The sequence below is a fragment of the Orussus abietinus genome, unplaced genomic scaffold (assembly GCF_000612105.2).
Source record: "Orussus abietinus isolate OABI.00-Male unplaced genomic scaffold, Oabi_2.0 scaffold537, whole genome shotgun sequence".
Classification (NCBI taxonomy): domain Eukaryota; kingdom Metazoa; phylum Arthropoda; class Insecta; order Hymenoptera; family Orussidae; genus Orussus; species Orussus abietinus.
Window position 1 is genome coordinate 19,614 of NW_019394681.1, and position 21,924 is coordinate 41,537.

Below are 21,924 nucleotides of genomic sequence, written 5' to 3' on the forward strand. Positions count from 1 at the left end.
AAAGCGGTTCATTGTAAAACAGAAAATAAAAGTGTTGTACAAAATTAAGTTGGGGTACAATGTATCATTAACCATCATGGTGCTGATGAAACATTACTTGAAAATAGACATAACGCTCCGTACTGAATTGTTCGCGTTGTACGTAATTGATTGCATGCGGTAACGTGGGTATATTTACGGCACTTCATTAATTGCAAACGACTTCGGACGTTCTAGATTACCGACGAAAATAACCAACGTCGAGGGTATTAATAAAAAACGAACTGGTGAGAAGGGCTGCTGCGATGGATAAACTCGTTACCATTATAGCAACGTTACAATATTTAATATTACGTTCTTCCAGATATTACGAAAACACAATTCTGCGACACTACATTCTATTGTAAATAATTTCCAGCCTGAAGACTTACTGACGAAAATAAGTCAAAAAAAACGCAAGAAAAACTATAACGGAGTTAAAAAGGCTCACTAGGATAACTGCAGCTTTAACGGTAAACATTAAATTAAACATTACGTCGAATGAATTACATTGACAATACATAATTTTTTATCTTAACAATGACTAATGGAAAACCAATGAAAACACATTAGGAAGGTACAGACTTGAAGAGACTCGTTGAAAGCATATCAAATATTATTTAGCATTTATATTAAATAGTAAATTAAATATCGAGTTACAAGAGATAATTAGACGGCGCGTACTTTTGATTTTAACGTTTACTAATGATAATAACTGGGTTCATATTGCATATTACAGGGACAGGGAAACTCGTTAGGAGCCCTATAGTGTTTATATTGAATCACACGAGCTATTTTGAAAATTTGCAATTACGTAGCGCAAGATAGTTATAATTACGCCGCACGGACACCGATGAAAATGGCCGGGATTCGGCGAGGGAGCTGCAGCGATGAAGGGACTCGTTAGGAGTATCGTGGCCCTACAGTCGATAATTCGAGACGATTATTGGTCCGCAAATGCGGCCATTGCGGCCCGACGATGGAAGGATACGTGTAATTTAATCGAAGCCCGATCCTCGCGACCGATAAGGGAACGCGACTTCCTGCACCCGCGCGATTACGGTTATTAGCCGGGAAACAATTGAAGTAATGGACTCGAGTTCGAGGTCCGATGAATTATTCCTCCTTGTAGTTTTTTTAAACGAGTTACCGCATCGATTATCCGGATCGCACGAAGGAGACGCGTTTCGCCTCGTTCGTGCTCGATCAATGGGGAATTTCGACAGCAATTGCCTCGTAAACCTCTCAGCTAGGAGTTCATCATCTACACCGAGAAACGTTAGCTGGTAATTGTTCCTAAAATTATGTACAATGTTTAACGCGGGTTAGATTTGGATAATTAAACGAGGCGCCGTGGAATATCACGTCGGAGAATATCCTCAGTGTTGAATCATTTCGGTGCGGATATTAAGTAAAAACGTTACAAAATGAAACGTTACACAATGAAACGTTACACAATGAAACGTTACAAAATGAAACGTTACAAACTGAAATTCTGTACGCTTCATAACTTCATCTAGTAAAGAGGACAGATATCCGCGATGAGGGTAAATAGAGCTTACTTTCTACATATAGGACGATTTATCTGTACGTTCCGATACGGGTCATTTTATTCTGGATGAAGAATCCTGTAATCTTTCCCTCTGAATCACAAAATTAAACTAATGTTCAGTTCACATTTAACGTAAAATCACGTAAATTCCGTCAAGGATTACAAAACATTTTTCTAATTTTCAATAATTTTTAAAATGAACATTTCTGCAATATCAATGCACGCGCGCACTGTTAATTAAACATATTTAGGTTAGCAAAACGTGGAGTAATTGGTTCCTCTATATTATCGTATTGTTTCTCGTAATTACATACATTACATGAGGATTTCATTCCCGCAGTTACATACGTTATACACCCGGGTTTTCAATGAGAGTTAATCGCGCAGCAGGCTTATCTGAAAAGTGGTTTTTTTCCAGGAAAGTAGCAATTTAATGTGATCGCTGATCACCGATAACTATACATAACGTATCGCGCAATGATCGAAGGATGTCCATTTTATTTTCGGTCAATTGTTATACTGGAGTCCTGCCACTCTCCAGCATGAAGGGCTCTCGTACATGCATATCGCTCTATTCGGTAATCCGCCATGGATTGTTCGTGTCACCTGGTATTCGATCGGGAGTTGGCATGCTAGAGCTAGCATTAACGATTCATTCCACTAGTTTGTAACAAGATATCGGGAGGCTCTACAACACGGTGCATTTCGTCGATTTCACAAGCTACTCGATGTATAAAATTCGCAATATCAAAGCGCACAGATTCAGAGGGCGTTAAAAATACTGCGTCCACCGGGAGCATAAATAAATTTAAAAAATATAAAATTATTTCGACTAAGTGGGCTTGAACTAACACATCTCTGGTAGATACGTTTATTATAAATTATACGGCCTTTAAGTGATCCGTACATTTTCATCCTCATTAAAAGCGTGTCTCATAATGTTGTACTAAGATATATATTAATGAAGCAAAAATGTAAGTACTCTAGCGCTTCTAAATATGTTTATTGCAAATTCAACGAATATTTTTCCATATTCAAGGGAAGCTCCGTGATTACCGGAGGGAAATGCAGATTCCCTCTGGGAGTAAACATACCTGTAGTCGGGGACATCTTGTTAATATCTTGATTATATTAGAAATATTAATGATCTCTGCATCAAATTATAAAAAATTATGAAATTCATGTTGCTATGAAATACACGTTGATGCGTAAAAACTCCGGAATGTAATCTTTGTTAAAAAAAAAAAAGAAGGAATTTACAATTATTTCCTGAAAGTTTATCTGAAGAATATTTAAAAGGCTCCGGTACTAGTAAATGAAAATGCGAGATTACACCGGGGAATACGCGCAAAATATGTCAATATCGTGATGACATTTTAAATATTAATATCCACGGACTTCGAACATTCGAAATCAACGGTTATTTCTCGTAAATTAAATATTCTCACTAAAAACATAGCCAGCGAATTTGGGAAGTTTATTCGAAAACGGGAGTCCTTATTTCGGCATAAAAATAGATCGCCTTAAAGTAGCGATGCCCAACATTCTTTTTTAAATATAGGTAACACATCTTGTAAACTGGGCCATCGGCAAATACTTATTTACCATGGTTATAGCGATCGCAGACGGTCAGGAGTTGTCAAAGTAAAACGGAACCGTCCTAATTTATTTAAAGGAACATTTTAAGCACCCTATTTGAAGCAAACTTAAACAGCATCCCTCTGGAATACATCCTTTTAACTTTAGCAAATGGACAGAAAACGAATGACGTGAAATATATTCAAGATTAGTAAAATGCGATTTAAATTAAATTTCACCTAAAAACGTCGTTGACACTTGTAGATAATTTGATAATCGAACTACGGGAGTTCGATTAAGAGATAGATGTAGGAGGGGTGACGAGTGGGCGACTCGTTAATATCGTAATTATATTTGAAATATTAATGTTTACAGAATACAATATTGCGGCGCTAGTACAGTTTCGAGCTTCCGATGCCGCGGGATCGCGAGGATCATCCTTCGAGCTCGTCCTTGCGCGTCGGAAGTGGGCCAGTATGAAATCGCGAAGTACACGCACCTAGTCGGAGACTATGACAATTGCTCTGAAAAGTAAATCTCATTAATGCACAGTGGCTGAGTTATCGCGGACCGGCGATGGAAAACATATTGCGAGTCAACGAAACACTCGATATTGTCACGCGACGTCAAACAAGATTTCCGATCGATCGGATCATTGATCCATACTGGAATCAGACGGGATTCCCAGTCGAGATTGGATTACTACGCCGGAATCAAACGAGATTCCCGATCGGATCCACTCAGAAACGCGTATTGCAACATTTCATACGAATTCACGTACTTACGCGCTAGGTTTATTCAACGTCACCCTTAATTGTATCTCTAATTATGTTTAGTCGTACACTGTTCTATGGTCTATGGCACTTGGTGCGACTAACTCTCACACTTACGATTCGATTACGCTTATGTGAGATACTTACACATACGACACGTGATTATAACTGATTCTTTCGTGCGCTTTCGTATAATACAGGCATATTCACCAATTAGGTGCTTCTCACAGACTCGACTGATCGGTTCAATATGGCTGACGGTGTTTTTGGCAGATTTGCTGAATACATTATTCATTTTACCTTTCTTTTATCCGAAACGCTCTAGTTGAGTGATATCAATTTCTCGTTTCGTGCAATGCAGGTGAATCAATGGTGCTCACTATTCAAGTGAGTTCGGATATAAAATGGGAAAAGGTTCACGAAATTCGTAGAGTGTTCAAACCTACTCTTCAGGGAGCTAATAAGTGATTGTTTACCATGCGAATGCACCAACGAAATTAGTTTCTATTATTCGAGGATAGTACATGAAACCGTTTCAAACTCTCATACGTGCACATTTAAATTACCTTGGACCTTTTATCCAGTAAGGAAATAATCGATTGCTTGAAATATAAATGTTTATAACGACTTTAATATTTAATTCGAATTTCTCGATCCAATCTATCGTTTGGCCATTTTCTTTTTAATCGTGGGGCTAATATGTTGCTCAACGCCTGCTAGTCACCTGTTAAAAAGAATGTATTCTTTAGATACATTGTAGACTCTATGGGTAAAAAAATTACGTTGCCTGCATCGCCTTGAATAAGATACTCTTTAGTAATAAAGCAAGTTCTTATCTACCTTATCATTTACGCATTACATTATTTATACATACATCTCTTAAGTACAGCGACTTGAAAATACGACGTGCGGTAATGCCATTACGTCGATGGAATTATTACGCACGTGCAAAAGACGTTTAGCAATTTCGGTGCATTTTATTGTATTGGCATTAGCGTTTATTTTGCTGTGTTCATTGACGATTCTTGCCGACATCCTATCGCGTTTCATATCCCGTCACTTTAAACCATGCCTCTTGAGGACGATATTAATGTGCAAAATGTAAACTTTCTATATCCGCAATTTACATAGCCTTTAATAACCAACTTAAGAAGAAACAACATTTCTGGCGTTGGTTCTATAAGTATTTCCGGACACAAAAATATAGCCCCTCGATCATCTAAATAACATCATAAATAACTGATTTAAACTCCACAAGTGAAATATTTACAATTGACAAATATAATATAACACATATCAAGTACCTCCTCGTCCAAAAATCATTCCGGTAAATAAATAATGGAATAATAATTCCCGGCATGGAATAAATGGAAACCGATCGATATTCGACGTTCCTAGTTAAACACTCAAGTAAATTGCCTTTGTCCCATTTTTTTTCGCTATTTCAAGGTTTTCTTAAAAAACATTTAAGAGGCAGATCGGTCTCGAGGAGCCAACACGAGGAATGCCGTTTCATCTCGGATGACTCGCTAGATACTTAACGTATTAATTGAAGCCGCGCTTTAAGAAAGGCCAAATGATTAATGGAACTCTCGTATCGAAGGCGCAAACATTTGCTTCCTTTCGGCCCCTTAAAGCGCTTCCCAAAAATCATTCTAAATTAATGAACGTAAGGCGTTCTATACGAGCCGCTCCACGCGTCCTTTTTCACGCTCAGGAGATAAAAGGTCGCTATCTATAGGCCACTCCTCGAGGAGTCCTACGTTAGTTTGTGCACTGTAAATTTCCCCACCTATGAATACATAACAGTCAATTCCTACGCCGACCACGCGGGGCTACCATTATTTCTATGGTAACGCGACAGGAAGGCGCGCCACCATTTTCATCCCTCCAGAAAGCTCCGAAGCTTTCGCCAACTCGCTCCAACTTTAAGTTCTCCAGTATCGCGATGAAAAGCACACACAACGCTTATCGTGGAAACATAAGCTGTACATACAAGTATATTCAGGCTGGGCCACCAAACTTGCTCACCTCGGTTAAAACTGCATTCCAAGGAAAAGTTGCTTCCTTCGAAGACAGTCGCACCTTGAGCGACATCGTTATCATACAATTGCCAGATTACTCTTTTTCTCTTTCCCCGAAAATTTTTTCTCCCACTTCTCTTTCTTTCCGTCTCTCGACATTTGACAGTTTGCAAAACTGTTTTCGATAAGCTAGTGGAATAACTAAACGGAGCACCTTGCGTTTTGTGCAGATAGGCTTCATTTTCGCAACGGGGTTCAGGGTTTCCGATAGGGACATGCCATGTTACATACATTGCTGTTAAAGAACGCATATCTAATGGGATAACCACTTCAGAGATCACGCAATAATATTTAACGTGCATGTCGACGTTGCAATAATTGCGTTCGCCATGGAAAGTGCTTCTTTCTCCCTTGGGATGCATTTTAATGTTTGACGATTCCTCCGTTTGACAGTCATTACCAATTTAGTATCGCAGAAGACATGAGTATGGGAACGTTATAAATAAAAAGAAAGAATATCAATTTCGAAAAAGGGTGTGTTGAAGCAATTGAACTGACGAATTTCAAACTCACTACGCTATTTTACTGTATATGTCTAGATATTTTTTAAAGTATGCTCCTTTTCTATGGGATTACGGCACAAATAATGAGAATTGCCGACGCAGGGAGTACAATTCTAAATTTGGAATTTCCGGCGATTTTTCTAATCGAAAGACTTTTAATTCGCCGAGTTCCTACGCAGACCTTTTATTTAATTAACATATGGACGGAGGAAAGTTCTTTTCTCATCGAAGTATAACAATTACGGAATGAAACAGTTTCTGGCGAAACAATTTGTTCCTAAATGGAAAAGTTTTAACGGAGGTGCCCAACCTTATAATAATTTACGTATATTTACAATCATACTCGAAACTTCCCACTTTCGTTTCACGTATACCTTAATTTGGGTAAAATGCTTGGCGGTAGAATACGCTTGGGAATCATACAAATTGAGTGTATTGGCACCCTTCAATGATAATAATCTACAAGTATCTACGATTAATCATCATTTATACAAACACAGTCCCGTTCAATGCGATTTAAAAGCTATAACAGCTCGATTTCCGAAATCGCACTGAAGCTTCATGAATCTTCCCATTCACAGTTACATCACTTATTTTACACGAAATTCATTATTTCTATACAGTAGCAGTATTGTCGGCAGTCATACAAAAATCAACCGGATTAAATATTTGATCTTTACTTCGCTACGATACAGGATATTTTTCTGCAGAGTGATAAAATCGAAATTAATTGCACACAATTTCGAGTATCTAGCCTTTAATACAACGTAAACATTTAATGGTAATGTCGGAAATTCCATTTTAAGGGCAGGAGGTGAATTTAAACTTACGTGATATTTTCATTTAACTTTCATTCATTTATGTTAAATGAACGATTAACACATATTTGGAGAATACCACGCAGGTATAAGAAGCCACTACAAAGCACAAAGTAGATATTGATTACGTACTGAACTCTATGTCAAAAATATATCTCCATTGAAACATTCTATATATTTATATACAATGTTGTGTTTACCTTGCTTTTACCTTAGTTTAAAGAAAATTCTGCCGACGTATCTAAGTGCAGCGATAATGATCAATCACCTGCTGTATACTTTTTCCCTTCAAACCATTTTCCTACCTAAAGAATGGCATGACAGAGAGAATTTAAAAATAACAGCTTCCTCTCTTTGTACACGTAATTCAGTTTCTGTGCGATTACAAGAATTCCGTGACATTGATGAATCAAAAATGATAAACATTCTCTTGTATGTCGAAGGCCACGGGAAGTTTTGTTAGATACATGTACAGAAAAAAATCGAACGTATAAATCTGTTTTGCAGTAAAGTACATGGTGCAATAATTCCACGCGTCGCTTTACATTGTAGGATATTGTATCGCAATTCGGTAAGGAAATGAGAGTGAGGAGACAAGTTGATTTTCTAAATTTGCTTTAGCGAACGGGCAATTTTTCATGACGATTCCCTGTTAACGTCAATTTGTTATTTACTTTGAAATTGGTTGGAATGAGTTGTTTTTCCTGTTTCGGAGTCCTTTATGAGTCCAAACTTGCAAAGACTTGCGACAACCTACATTAGACATTATTATATTAATTACACCGTCTAATGTATGGGATAGATCCTGAATCTCTCCAAATTGAGCATTTCTCTCATTTTTCGGCCTTTGGATAATATTTCGGATCAATAATACGAATGCAGTTATCGCAAAAGAATTTAAACTTAGAAGTGAAACGAAACCACTCGAGAGACGAAAAATTTTCGGAAGTTCGAACTCGAGCCGAATCGTCCGACTTGTTCGATATCTGAATGTGTCCATGCGCGAATGCACTTAGACACGATTTCGCTTCAATGCATCCGATTATACACGAATGACTAAGTTCTCAGCAAAGTTAAGGAAATTTCCGTACAGTCGGTGCATTATGCTTCCCTGCCCGATTCTGGAATTAGTGCAAGGGGTTGCATTTCCCCCTAAGCTACTATTCCTAAGTACAAGTTGCCGAAGATGGAACGATGCCTAGCAACAATTATAACACCAGTAATAACGATCGTACCATCAACTGAACGATTAATTTTATTTACACCGATAATCTTCCAATAATGTTCTGTAGACGACCGCGGAATATTAAAATCGATTGTACATTGTTATGAGTAATTATCACGACGGTATAATTCTGGATGACCCGTATTCATAAAATGTATTGAAAGTAACATTGAAAAGAGTACACGCATGTCAAACTACGATAAACCAAGAGACATGGTTATAGCATTTTAACTTCGCATTGTGCGTGATTTTTTATTACACGTTTTTAGGCGAATTGAAATAAATGTTCCTAGACAGAGTAAAACATTACCTGGGAAGGTAATATAGTCTCGTAGTTCAGGTTATCGATATAGCGCGAAACGAATTTCTTCATTACAGAGGAATGATAATAATCATTTGTTATCTTAATAATTTGAGTATGAAATGGATTCAGATGCAAGTATATGCAAGAGGAAGTGGTAAAAATGAAATTATTCATACTTAATAGTTTTTAGTTCTTTTATTGTGCACATTAGCTATTTTACCTACACGTTTTACTACTGCCCGCAATTTCAGGTCATCTAAAAGACAATGAAAAAGGGTAATATATACAAATTAGCATTGATTAAGAATACAAGTTAAGTATTGTGTCGTTTAGCTTGCATGTACTCTTTGAATGTCGCATTTAACCAATGGCTTATGATTGTGCTACTCGTTTTCCTAGGTTATTCTTTCCCGTTTAATAAAATTTAACGTTCTTAAAATCATTGAATGAAGGATCAAACAACCAATATTTCTGTTTAAATGCCGTAATATCAACGACACATCGTAAAAATTTGAGCATATATTCACTGAGTATTTGTTTGATTATTGTTTCAATGTTGCAGCTAGTAAAGGTCACAACTATCTTCAAAGAAACAAATATCAAAATCAAAAGGTCCGTTGCCAAGTCAGAATATGTCGACAAAATAATTTAATTCGCGTTAATTAACGCATAAGTTCAGTTTGGCCAAAATTCATTGTAGGGCAAACCCTCAAAGTTTAAACATTTCTCACCGTTTCCTGTATTTAGAGGAAATCAGACGTAATAACGGTGGTTACACATTTATACTTCGCAATACTCAGCTATACATTTAATAACACAAATCCCGTTTCTCAATTAACGTGTCTCTGTGTGAATACTCTAAATAGCACATTCATACAATTTCGTAATAAGAACACAATCAAACGGATCATATCTTTCTTTTTCCACTTGCAAGAAACACGTAATTTGCTATTTCCTCACACCGAACAAAAGATTCATTGCAGTCTTATACGGAATAATGTTGCAATTTATAGCAACCAAAAAGATTTATATGTACTACTGTTGAAGACGCTGAAAAAAAAAACCCCTCTTTAGTCAAAATAAATTTAACCTGGCTCCGTTAATAAGAAAACGCTCCTAGTAAAAGGAACCCCATTTGGAGAGGATTTTCTTTCCAGATAGTTTTTGTTTCCAGTTTGAAATTTCCATTAAAACAAAATTAAGCACAACTTTCCCGTCTAAAAATGCAATATCCGTTAATAAGGACTAGACACTTTAAAACGATCAGCTGCCTTGCGCGTTATATTCCTTCGCGAAACATATTACTGTCGCGTGAAACCCATAACTCCTCTTCCTTTGACATTATTTGCACATGGCCCTCGGCGTAATCAGCATTTTGATTTGCGCGTTGGCGAAATCCATGCAAATCTCCGAAGCCAACTCGTCTGGGCAAAATACTACGCGACGCGAACGCAAACGAACGAGCGAAAACTTAAAGGTGCGTGAAAAGATCACGGAAAAAAAAAAGAAAAGAAAAAAAAACAGGATAAAAAATAAAAANTATAGTGGGCAGATTATTATTTACAGAATACATGGTGGTATGAACCTTTGCGAATGCGTGCGACGCGCAATGCATATTAGTCTATCTAAGGTCTACCGCAAAAACAAATCGCAACCTATGGCATCTAACATAATAATGGCAAGTATCTGCTGACAGAACGAAGAAGTTAATCGGTGCATTGGTCGTGGAATGAATATCAATGGCGAAACGCGGGTACATATTCGTAACTTTCGGCGAACAGTACACGAGAGCCCGTTACTTTCGGATCGGTAACCGCCTCTACACTCGACGTACTCGAACGAATTAATTAAAGAAATGTACAATTGCGACTGAGTGAAAAACGAGCCGACGAGAAAACAACGTAAACCACAAAATCCGATCGAACGACGAAGGGAATCGGAACGCTGCGATCGTGTATTTTTATGCGCGCCAAGAAGTCAGTTTCGATGCTCGGTATGTTCCTCTTCTTCTTCTTCTTTTTTTTTTCATTATATATATGTATTTATATCATGGAAATGTTATCTTAATTTTAAGCGTAACTACATTGAATCGTTATACAGTCGTCGGAACACAAATCGAAAGTTACTTCCAGCTCGTATAATATAACGCAGACTCTGGTTCGCTCCTGCTATCGTTAAAATCAATCGCAACGATTTACGAATGCAATCGCGCCCGCTCGAATTTTTAATCCCTTTTCCCCCTTTTTTTCTTTCTCAGGCACCGGAAACGTTCCAGTCGGTACTAAAAGTCGTGTAATACCAGCCGGGATTACACGTGATATTTAAAACTTAAAACACAACAGATTTACACGGTCGATTAAATCTTATCTCTAATACACATCCAACAAGTAGAAACAGAAACATAGTAGAATCGTGCTGCAGCCCTATCCGCGTAAGTACAAATTTTACACTCCTATGGAAGGTCCGGGTTTGTGCTAATTCACGATACATAAGCATATCGTGGCCGTTAGGTCGTACCGTGCCGGATTTTGGCATGACTTTTTCGTATTCCTTTAAACATTTCAAAATGCGTGGAACTGAGAGAAGCCACTTACGCAGTGTGGAAGCCACTGGGAAACAAATACAGTAAGAACGCCAATTTTATCCGAACACATTGGACCAGGTGAATTACAAAGTAATAGATTTTCCTTAACAATTATCTGTCCGGCCGAGAGTTTATGCATTGTCATAGAACAAAAAAAAAAAACTGTGAGAGCGCAAGAAAATAATTCCAATGAAAAAGGTGTATAACTTCGTCCCTAAGATTTAACGCCTTTAGACTTTTTCTTATGGGGAACCTTAAAATATATTGTGTACACAAAGAAGCACCGAAGTGATAAGACACACTAGTGAATCGGTGATAAAAAGACTACAGTATGCATTGATGCGAGAGTCGCTATCATATGGTTCTTCTTAAGCTTTTTCATTGTTTACTTAAAATTGTGTTTATGATTTCCCTTCGTTATCATTCATATAATTTTTAGGATCATAGTTAAGAGAAATGTTATTTTCTGATGCATGAATCATTAAATTATATACAGGTCAATGAAATTAAATAAATATTGTTACCGTACTAATTTTTTCAATACAGGAAAAATGCGATAACTAATAAAGGTATTGATATTAATCAGTGTTCGGATAATTGGCGTTCTAATGTATATCAATAGAAGACCGTAGATATATCGTCGGTTAAATTATCGTCTTTTCTAGATGGCTGCTGCGCAAAACAATGTGTTCAGGGTAAGTATTACTCAACACTCTTGAAACTCTGGGAAGAAAGAAAGCACAGACATATGTTTCAACTTATTCCGTTAATTTTGCGGGATTCATTTACCATGGAAGCCTAAATCAGGAAACAGTTGAAAACCGTTAAATTTATTAGCAACACTGCGACCTTATCATTGTTGCGAATGTATAATCAAAAAATAAATCAATTGACCCCATCTAGAACGTGGATTCCATCATGAAATTGTCCTACTCAAAGAAACATCTCACTGAAACTGTAGAAATCAAAACAAGATACCATCACATTTTAATAAAAAGTAGGAAAAGGACCAGTTTCTAAGTTTTGATAATCAAAGACATTCCAAAAGATTGTACTGAATTAGAGAAATGTATACATTCAATGTACAGTGACAACAACGAATATGAATAAATGGAAACGATATCAATGCATTTTTCCACATTTTGCGAGTGTTAAAAAAATACACGAATCATTGCAAGAAGACGTACACGGCCTGATACCATTTCTATCTGCAATTTTGAGACCTAATACAAATTTAAAATATTCATTTTATGTTTAAATCCTAGCAGTCACTATTATTCTCACTCATTACAGAAATCATGTCGCGTTTAATATCAAAACATAAAAACTGGCTAAGAACAATACATATTAAAGTATTTTCAAACGAAAACAAAACACGACCGTTCGTTCCAGAACTTCAGTGGAATATCAGGTTGACATTCAAAACGAACACAGATAAAATTCTTGAAAGAAACCATTCGACGAAATAAGAAAGTTCTTCTCAATAGAAAAAGATATCAATTGACACTCTTCCGTGTTGCATTTTCAGTAGCGAGAAGACGACCGCTGTGAAAAATCCACCGAATTGGCAAAATTGCATCGTAGTGACAGGCGTATCCGATTCTACTTAACGCGCGTTTATCACATTGTCTCTGCACTTCCTTTAGTCGTAAGTTTCGAAACTGAATCGCGATAGACAGTTATTAAAACGAAACAACATAGCATACATCATCACTCACGACACAGTGTTTCAAGCTTTCCGAGGTCTAATGTGCATTAGTGAACATTGCCTTTGATATCGTCTATATCAGTAAGCATTAATGGGTAGGTCATACGTAGTTATACTATGTATAATATGACACCGTTGTATATATATAATGGTATAGACCTTAGGTCCTGTAAATAGTCAAAGGCAATTTCCACGTACCACTTACCCACTTTACCAGAGGGACATACAAAAGTACTACATACAATAATGAATGCGATGCAAGGTCTTGCCAGCTCAGCAAGAGATTGCGCTAATAATTTCAAATCTTTTATCTATTTACTCGTATTTGCGTAGATGGAGGTTGGTTGAGTCTAGAATTACCGCTAATAGGCGCTTCTTTTAGTACACGCGCGTGCACTTCTCTCTCCCTCCCTTTCTCACTTAAGAAAGAGAGAGATACGGTTACAGTTATAAGATTAGACATTACCACTAACGTAGTTACTTCTTTAAAAAAAGAAAAAAAAAGAAAATGAAATCGGATTACCTTTAAAAACTCGAGATTACTTTGAAAACTGCTCCGCGGAAACAGTACGTGTTCTTGTATATAATTTTAGTTCGTTTTAATTTGTTTCACTGGTATATGCATCCTCCTACATCGTGTGTATATCGTTTAAATTACTTTATATATTCCTTCGCCTTCCTCTTATTATGCACTTTGCCCTTAGGCAGATTAGGACCATCACAATTCACGATGCAGCAGTGGAATCCGAGAGTCGAGTGTATGGACGTCGTTAGGTATTATTTTCTTCTTTTTCTTTTTTAAACCCCTCGTAGAAATGATCACACGTAGCCAACAAACGTTCCATTCAATTTTGATTATACTGGATTGCGCCTTCGGTCGATATTCCCGGGCGAGTTATACGTATCACATTGTTTAGACATTTGATTCGGGTTATATGTTTTTGTGTTCTTCGCTGTAGAACTTCGACTACTTCCGCCCGATAGCAGCAATCCTCCCATTTCTCGACTCGTCGACGTCCCGAGATATTGTCGAACGGAATCCTCGTGTTTTCAGTCCATCGGCTCAACGTGACCGTTCAATTCCACGAGTAATGTCGGACGTGGCACTGTTTTTTCAATGTCTCTTTACGCACCGACGCACGGATCCTTGTAAATCGATCGCAAGTGAACGGCACACGATTCGGCACGTCACACCCGGAACAATAGTTAAGTCAATAATTTTTATTCGTCGCGTAAACACATCGCTACTAATTGATCAGTCTGTCCGTGTTATACACAATTTACATTCGCGGAACTGTATTTATATTTAATTATATAATTCACCTCCGTGCCCCAAAGACGTAATTCGCCGTTGTATCGTAAGGCGTGCGCGCGTCTATTGTACACACAAGTTTCGCACCTTTTTCCCCGCTCTACGTAGATTTCGTATATAAAACCGAGGACGCCTCGGCGATCAACAGGCGAGACCAACCAATGGATTTGCGGGTATTTCTCCCAATTAATTGTAACCACCGGTTAGTTCGCAGCGCCACTTTAAATTGATTACGCGATCTCAGTCCTTTCCACGTTCACTAGTTTTAGAATTAACGTTTTTCCTGCGGGGATGGATACTGGTTGCGGAGTTCTTTACATTACCACGAGTTCACTCTTTCACTTCCGAAATGGTGTGTATATATATATATCTCTCTCTCTCTCTTTCTTCCCCTCTAACGACCGCACTCTAGTTGTTCTCAAATAAGTTGCAAAAATCACTTCGAGACTGTTTCGTTACTGTACAAATGACGCTAACAATAATTAGTACCTAAAATATTAAGGATAAACAATAGTACACGACATGGCAATTGTTCCGGTGATAATGTCGAAGAACTCGGCAATGGATTATTTCGTACAATGCGTTGGGGACTTACGGGTTCAGAGTCGTTTGATTGGTTAGATAAGATTAAGTTAGTTCCTAGTTAACCATGAGTGTATGCGATTCCATAGGAGCTGCGCTATCGTATAAGGTGTCCGTGTCTTGCGTTGGCTCACCCTGAAGTTGGCATTGGTTACTCAACGTCCCGGCGCCGCAGTCGCAAAAGAATCTGCAACGACGAGATCATTGCCAATTAAAAATTAATAATCACCTTCTAATGTACATTTTTATGTAAATACGCATCCTGCGAATGCTCCCGCCATTATTTTGTCTTCAGATTGAAGAACGTTACGGGATTTATGGAGCTTCGTCATTCGTTGATTGAATTTCGAATGTCATTTAAATCATCAACAAATTTTTCATATAAACCAGAATGTCAGTCGCTTATTTAAAACTGTTATGCTAATAATTATAAGTTATTGAAAGTAATAAATTAAACTATTATAAATAAAGTCTACCGGCCACAGTCCTCAAGGTGTTATAATTAATAAAATAAGAAGAATAAGGCAAAACCGATTTAAATTTTTACTAGGTGAGGAAACATTCGTCACCTGTGAAAAACCGAACAGAATTTCAGATCACTAGGCACTTGTGATCAAGTGCTCATGAATGACTTCTTAATTTTTAATGTACCAATATTTACACAGAATATACACCGTATTTTTTTTCTTACCTATCATGTCTGATGAATTCTACGTCATGTCCAGCGTGACAGGTTTTTATACAATTGACACATATGGCATTCCGATCAGTGGTGTTGCACGTTTGACAGCGGTAGAAGTCGTGCATGGGAAACGAAGTGTACGAAGAGATTTTATACAAGCATTGACCATTCCCCACTGCCTTCTCCACTGCGTCTTGATTGTTAAATATTTTATTACCTGTTTGATGAAGAATAAAATAAAGTATAACTTCACATACCCACGTCAATGTATCAATGTCAGAGATATTATTTCCTTTACGCTAATAACCATTAAAGTTAGATTTCACCTAGTCATGACATGGTGCAAGAATAATTCAAATTTGAATATGTACAACACTCAATTTTTCAGATCAGAATTAATGGTCTTTTCTGAAATTAAGACTACAAGCTGATCGTAGCTGAGATTCTTATTATTCTAATCATTAAATACTTTGAAATGATCTTTGCCTCCTTTTCTCTATTACATGATCTTCCACATGCTAGACAACTCAACTTAAATTAAACTCGGCGGTATAACAAAAGAGCACCTTATACAACGCGAGGGAGTTAACTCATCATTATCACTGAAGGGGGCACCCATTCGTGTACGTTCATATATATTCCTACCTCTAGTTGTCGGCTGGACACCACTCGCTAAACACAGCCCACCAAATCGATTATTGAAAATTTGATTGAACTCCAATGTGGCGGTAGCATTATTAGTAATCTCAACTCCCGCAGCCAGTCCATCAAAAATTCGATTTCTCCTAAGCACCGGATGCGACTGTGTGGAAATGAGCACGCCCGCTTGCGCATTTCGGAATATATCATTTTCCTCCAAAACTCCTACATAAAAATATTAGAAAATTAGGACACTGACATAAACTTCGATAACAAAAAAAAATTTACATTGCATACTGCTCGAACAAAAACCCTGTACCTTTTCCTCCATTAAATATACAAATGCCTCCGTCCCGACCGTCGAATATTTTGTTCCTCTTCAGCGTCGGATTGCTGTCGGTTTTGATCCAAACGCCCGCCATGGCGTTGTCGAAAATCTCGTTCTGTTCCAGCAGCCCCAATCCGCTGTTGTACACCAGGACGCCTCCGTTTTGCCCGCCCCATATTTTGTTTCCTCGTATTACAGGGTTGCTGCCAGTTCTGTTGAACGGAAAACCCCGGAGTTAAAGTAAACTACGAGTACCCGTACCTCGAGGAGGCTGATATCTCACCTTATTTGTACTCCCGAATAGAGGTGGTTAAAAATGTCATTATCCTCCAGCTTCCCGTGACCGTTGTCGTAAAAATAAACCCCCACCTGTTTTCCGCTGTGAATCCTGTTCCTTCTTAAAACAGGCGTCGATCCCGTAGTTATCCAAACCCCGGCCAGGGTGTTCGCATACACCTCGTTCTCTTCGATTAAACCTTGTCCCTTTTCGTGAACATAAATCCCACCGTGCTGTCCATGATGGATTTTATTGTGCCTAACAATGGGGTCCGAGTTCGTCCGTATCTGTATGCCAGCCAGGGCATTGCCGTATATATTGTTATGCTCTATCAGACCTCTTCCCTCTCCGAATATGTATACACCGCCTTGATGTCCATTATAAATCTCATTCCTGCGAATGGTCGGGTTCGAGTTGGACGTTATCCACACGCCGGCAAAATTGTTCGAGTGGATTTTGTTGTCGATAAACTGGCCCAGGCCGTTCTCGTGGACGTAAATTCCGCCGGTTTGACCGTGATGGATCTCGCAGTGCACCACCGTCGGATTGGCCCCGGCCTTCACCTCGAAACCGGCGATTCGGTTGTTGTGGATGTCGTTTGCCTCGAAGTAACCGAGCCCGTTGTCGAACGTGAATATGCCGACGTCGCGGCCATGGTGGATGTGGTTCCGCCGCATAATCGGATTCGCATAGTTTTTCACCCAGATGCCGGCCAGGGCGTTTCGCGAGATCTCGTTGTCCTCATAGGTACCCTGCGCGTAGTCGGTGACGTAGAGTCCGACATTTTCGCAATCGGAAATGTCGCAGTTCTTCACCACGGGATTAGCGCCTACTCCGGACACGCACACCGCTGCTCCGACTGATTGGCAAAACAAACAAGCCGCCTCGATTAGACACCGGCCTGGAGAGATAATTAAAGCCACGCGGTATGTTTACGCTTGACTTACCGACACTCGAACTCCTGATGATGCAGTGATCTACCGTGGGGCTACAATTTTCGCCGACCTCCAAACAGTAATGCTTATGGTGCGGAACCGTGCTCGTGACATCGGGAGTGAATTTTAACGTGAGATGTCCCGCGTAGGCTCTCTTGGCCCCTTCGACGAACATCACCGTCGACTCGCTCTCTCTTTCCAGAATAACAGACTCCGCGACATTACCAGGGGCCGCTCCGATTAAAGCCACATCACTGTCGATCACTAGAAACTCCCCGCGATACGTGCCGGCATGAAGGAACACTAAATGTTGCGGCGCTTCCTCCGACGACTGGGAAGTGTTCCCGCAACAATTCCCCTGGCTACTGCTCGGACTCGTGCTACTGTTTGGAGAAGACCCGCTGCTGCTCCTGTACTCGTCGACGTAATCCAACGCACCCTGCACCGTGTTGAAGTACGGTAGATTCCTCCCTTTCAGCTTCAACTCTTGAAACCCTGGCCTGACGTGCACCCCTCTGTACAGCTGTCGAAAGCTCTCCTTCCATGGGTTTGGATAGTCCGACTCGTCGGGGGATATGAATTCGAACTTGCAGGGTGCAGGGGTGAACAGCGGCAAGTCGTATTCGTAGACTTGTTGGTAAAGCGACTTCCACAGTTCGGTATCGTTAGCAATTACTTGGAATCGTTTACAGACCTGCGATACCCGACACAGGTCTTGCTCCATCAAGTAGCTGAATATTGTGAGAAGTACTTCGTCTGGTAATTCATATTGCAGATAGTGTGCAGCTGTGTTTGTATTTGCACCTGTCAAAAGATAGGTAGACTGTAGTTAAATAAGTAATAAATTGATTATCATAATTCTTTAACGGGTTATGCATGGACTATCCATGATGACATGTCGATGTGTAATTGGTAGACGATAGAATTTTGTATTTCAAGATGTGCACATTCAACGTGTTCATGGAAACCTGAAACTCACCATCTGTAGATAGAGAGCAAGTTCGCCGAGGTCGCTTTCTTGCAGGAAGAGAAGATGAACCAAGGGTTGCTGCGATGCTACTGCCACCGGGTGGAGGTAGAGCAGAGCTCGTGCCAGGTGCTGGGTCCGGATGAGGAGGACTTTTACGTCTCAGGTCATATGGAGAAGAGTGTGAATGGGACAGAGGAGATGGCGCAGCTACTCCAGATACGCTGGGTGAAGACCCTCGACCTCCACTCCCACCGCCTACTCCACCTCCTGGAGGGATTTGATTTGGCGCTGGACATGGTAGTTCGCATGGCTCAGCTAAACAAAATTGTAAAATAAGTTATTACGATCCATGTATTCCAATAAAATATAATTTACAGCATCAAACATTATCAATATTCCAAAGTTTTTATTTTATTGGCACACAGCTTGTATAATATATCACGGTGCATATGTATTTTTAATACAATATGTACTTATTGATGTCCTCATGTGATGTAACGACTCCACAAAAGTAGTTGCTTTTAATACGAGTCAAACTTGAACAGTGGTCTTTTTTCTTCTGTACTTAATTTCAAGTTTAAGTAGTCTTATATATGTTTAGACTTAAGAAAGATAAATAATTCCTGTTATTGACATTATCCGTAAAACATACTATGCCTAGAACATGTAAAAACGTGCTTTAAATACACAGTACAGCAAACATGATAGATAAGATAAAAGTTTATGTATAATACACTATAGTATAAATAACAAAATAGAAAGAATGTTAAAATAGGTAAACAAAGAAAAATGGTTTTACTTAATTACTTATATCGTTCCACAAGAGGCTTCACTAAAAGCGTTCAATCTTCTGAATCTATCTCTTGAAAATTAACTAATCAAATATATCGGCAAATTTGAATTGATTTAATTTTTCATAAACTCTGTAGCAAAGTTTTGTAACATTAAACACTGAATTATACAAAATTTTTATTCTTTGATGCTAGAGATAGAATAAACATGTTTTAAAGAATACTGGTTTGAAGTGTTACCTATAGTTTCTCTGAAAATAGTACTTCCTATTCTTTCAATATGTCTTAATAGAAAATATTTGGAATAACATTAGATGAATTTCTTGAAAACAATGCAACATGGAAAGAATGCGAACACAGCATCACAGGATTTCATTTCAGGATTTGGTTGTACGGCGAAGGATAAAACGGTTCTAAAAATGCAACATTATCAGAAGATGGAATAGTTTATATTTAGCAATAGGGTCACTCCAGTAAAGAAAAGATTATGGAGATTGTGGAGATAATGGATAAGAATTACAGATCCAAAACCAACTAGATTTCAGATTATATTCAAAAGAAAACGTTCTGCGACCTAAATTTTAATAACCGCCTAAGCTCACAAAGTATACTTCTTCAAACATTGGGCCAAAAAATGTATTAAAAAAGATTGATGCCATAATATATATGTAGAGGTTGAAAAGCAGTCAACAATTTCCAAAGACGATCGACGACATTTATTGAGCCTGCAGTGAAAAAGGTTGCTCCTAATTTCTAAGTATTTAATAACAACAGTGAGTGCATCCTAAAGATGTATGAAGTTGATTCGCAAATGCTTCCTAAAATATGAAAAGGATACGTACATCCAGAATTATACCCTAAACTTTGAATGCGCAAAGAAGAACAAAGGGATAGGAAAGAGTCAATTAAACGAGCAAGGTTAACAGAAAGATATGGCAATCCTTTCTTTCAGTATTTACCGTTCCAACCATTTTTGGAAAAAGGAACACGGATCCCATGAAACCGAAGCTTTTATTTTTACTGATCGTGGAATCTTGCTCGAAATCCCACATCGAGTGACCTAATTTTCAGAAATCCTTAGGGGAAAATGCCTGAGCGCATTTTCCTGGATATCACATCTTGAAATCTTTAAAACTGAATCTTTCGTCAATGGATTAAACACGTATTAAAAAAAGTAACAATTTAATGATCAAACCTAGAATTCTCGACATCACGATGTAAGTCTTCCTCGTTCTCTAAGCATCATCTAATAGCAAAATCATCTAGAATTACTCGGGACAAATTTGTAACTGCACTTTGGAGCACGAAGAGCCGGCCAGGCTCTTTGGACATTGCACCTGCATTCTTATATGCAACAAAGTACAAAGGGATCCAGAGAGGCGAATAAAGGGACTAAGACTAATATAGATTATCAAAAGATCTAACTTGTCCTTTTGTATTCAGGGATGGAACCATCTCTGGTATGGACACCAAGACTTACGAGGATGGACCTGAGCACAAACTAACCGATCCAGCTGTCGAATCTCTCTTGGAGTCCCAAACCAGATGACCTAATTTTTGAAAACCTCCAGAGGACGGCAGCCTTCCGCTCCACCTTCGACACCTCGTCTCAGATGCTAAAAAACTCAATACTCCCTCATCGAGGTGGAATTTCGGTAAAAAAATGACAATCCGAGTTACAAGATAGAGGGACGCTGGTCGGCGCCGTAGCGAGGACTCTCGCAATTTCCGTTAGATCGGAATCAGCGCTCGCAACGAAGCCGTCATCCTTAGGTGAATTTGGGGAGCGCGTCGCGGAGCCCGCAGGATGTAGGTAGGACGTCGCAGAGACATCGCGTCGGAGTCGGTTTGGCTCGAAAGGACAAAGGGCCGGGGAAGCGCAAGTGCGGCAGAAGGGCCTCGGTCGTCCGCTCGGGGAGTCGGCGGTCCCTTTGCGATGCGGGGTTAGGGCCGACCTTGGAGGGGACAGGCCGCGAGACCGCAGCAGAGGAAGGACACAGGTGAGGAGAGATCGGAGCTTGGACGTCGCGGAGGACTCACCGGAGGTAGTCCTGGAGGGCAAGGGGATCCGGTTGGCGCCTTTCCTGCGGGATCTTCTCACGTAGCTGCGCGACGAGGTGAACGAGGCGCTCGGCATTTTGGGCGGGGTTGCTGGGCTCGGCGACCGAGAAACGCTCGGGGAACTAAACACTAAACAATGGCGACAGCTCGACCGAGCGCAGCGGCCATCTTCTCATCGACGGTAGAGCTGCCGACTGGTG

At 39.2% G+C, this 21,924-nt stretch overlaps 1 protein-coding gene and 1 long non-coding RNA gene across 5 annotated transcripts; one reads left to right on the forward strand and one right to left on the reverse strand.

The window, feature by feature from the left end:
* On the forward strand, window positions 1-10,393 carry LOC105697250. Of its 3 annotated transcripts, none has more exons than XR_001103795.2 (4): window positions 1-266; window positions 344-491; window positions 758-1,304; window positions 3,524-10,393. It is a non-coding gene; the product is annotated as an uncharacterized LOC105697250 (long non-coding RNA). The 3 variants fall into 3 exon arrangements; XR_001103796.1 differs by lacking the exon at window positions 3,524-10,393 and having other exon boundaries at window positions 1-138; window positions 217-266; window positions 758-1,389; XR_001103794.1 differs by lacking the exon at window positions 3,524-10,393 and having other exon boundaries at window positions 758-1,389.
* Window positions 10,394-11,369: 976 nt separating this feature from the next.
* On the reverse strand, window positions 11,370-21,824 carry LOC105697247 (F-box only protein 11). Of its 2 annotated transcripts, XM_012420384.2 has the most exons (9): window positions 21,704-21,824; window positions 18,882-19,187; window positions 17,915-18,706; window positions 16,974-17,826; window positions 16,682-16,902; window positions 16,369-16,587; window positions 15,733-15,940; window positions 15,055-15,228; window positions 11,370-14,948 (listed from the first exon to the last, which is right to left on the reverse strand). In XM_012420384.2, the coding sequence occupies exons 1-8, from the start codon at window positions 21,798-21,800 to the stop codon at window positions 15,099-15,101; spliced, it is 2,826 nt and encodes a 941-aa protein (XP_012275807.1). In that variant the 5' UTR covers window positions 21,801-21,824; the 3' UTR covers window positions 11,370-14,948; window positions 15,055-15,098. The 2 variants fall into 2 exon arrangements, with proteins under 2 accessions (XP_012275807.1, XP_012275806.1); XM_012420383.2 differs by having other exon boundaries at window positions 11,370-15,228.
* Window positions 21,825-21,924: the final 100 nt, after the last annotated feature.

What these genes read in the sequence shown, in the direction of transcription:
- LOC105697247 (XM_012420384.2), bottom strand. Translation starts at nt 21,800, where the DNA reads ATGCCGAGCGCCTCGTTCACCTCGTCGCGCAGCTACGTGAGAAGATCC. An exon ending in TTGCTCTCTATCTACAGATG is followed by an intron (nt 18,707 to 18,881) that starts GTGAGTTTCAGG and finishes ATCTTTTGACAG; the next exon opens with GTGCAAATACAAACACAGCT. An exon ending in TATTCGGGAGTACAAATAAG is followed by an intron (nt 16,903 to 16,973) that starts GTGAGATATCAG and finishes TCCGTTCAACAG; the next exon opens with AACTGGCAGCAACCCTGTAA.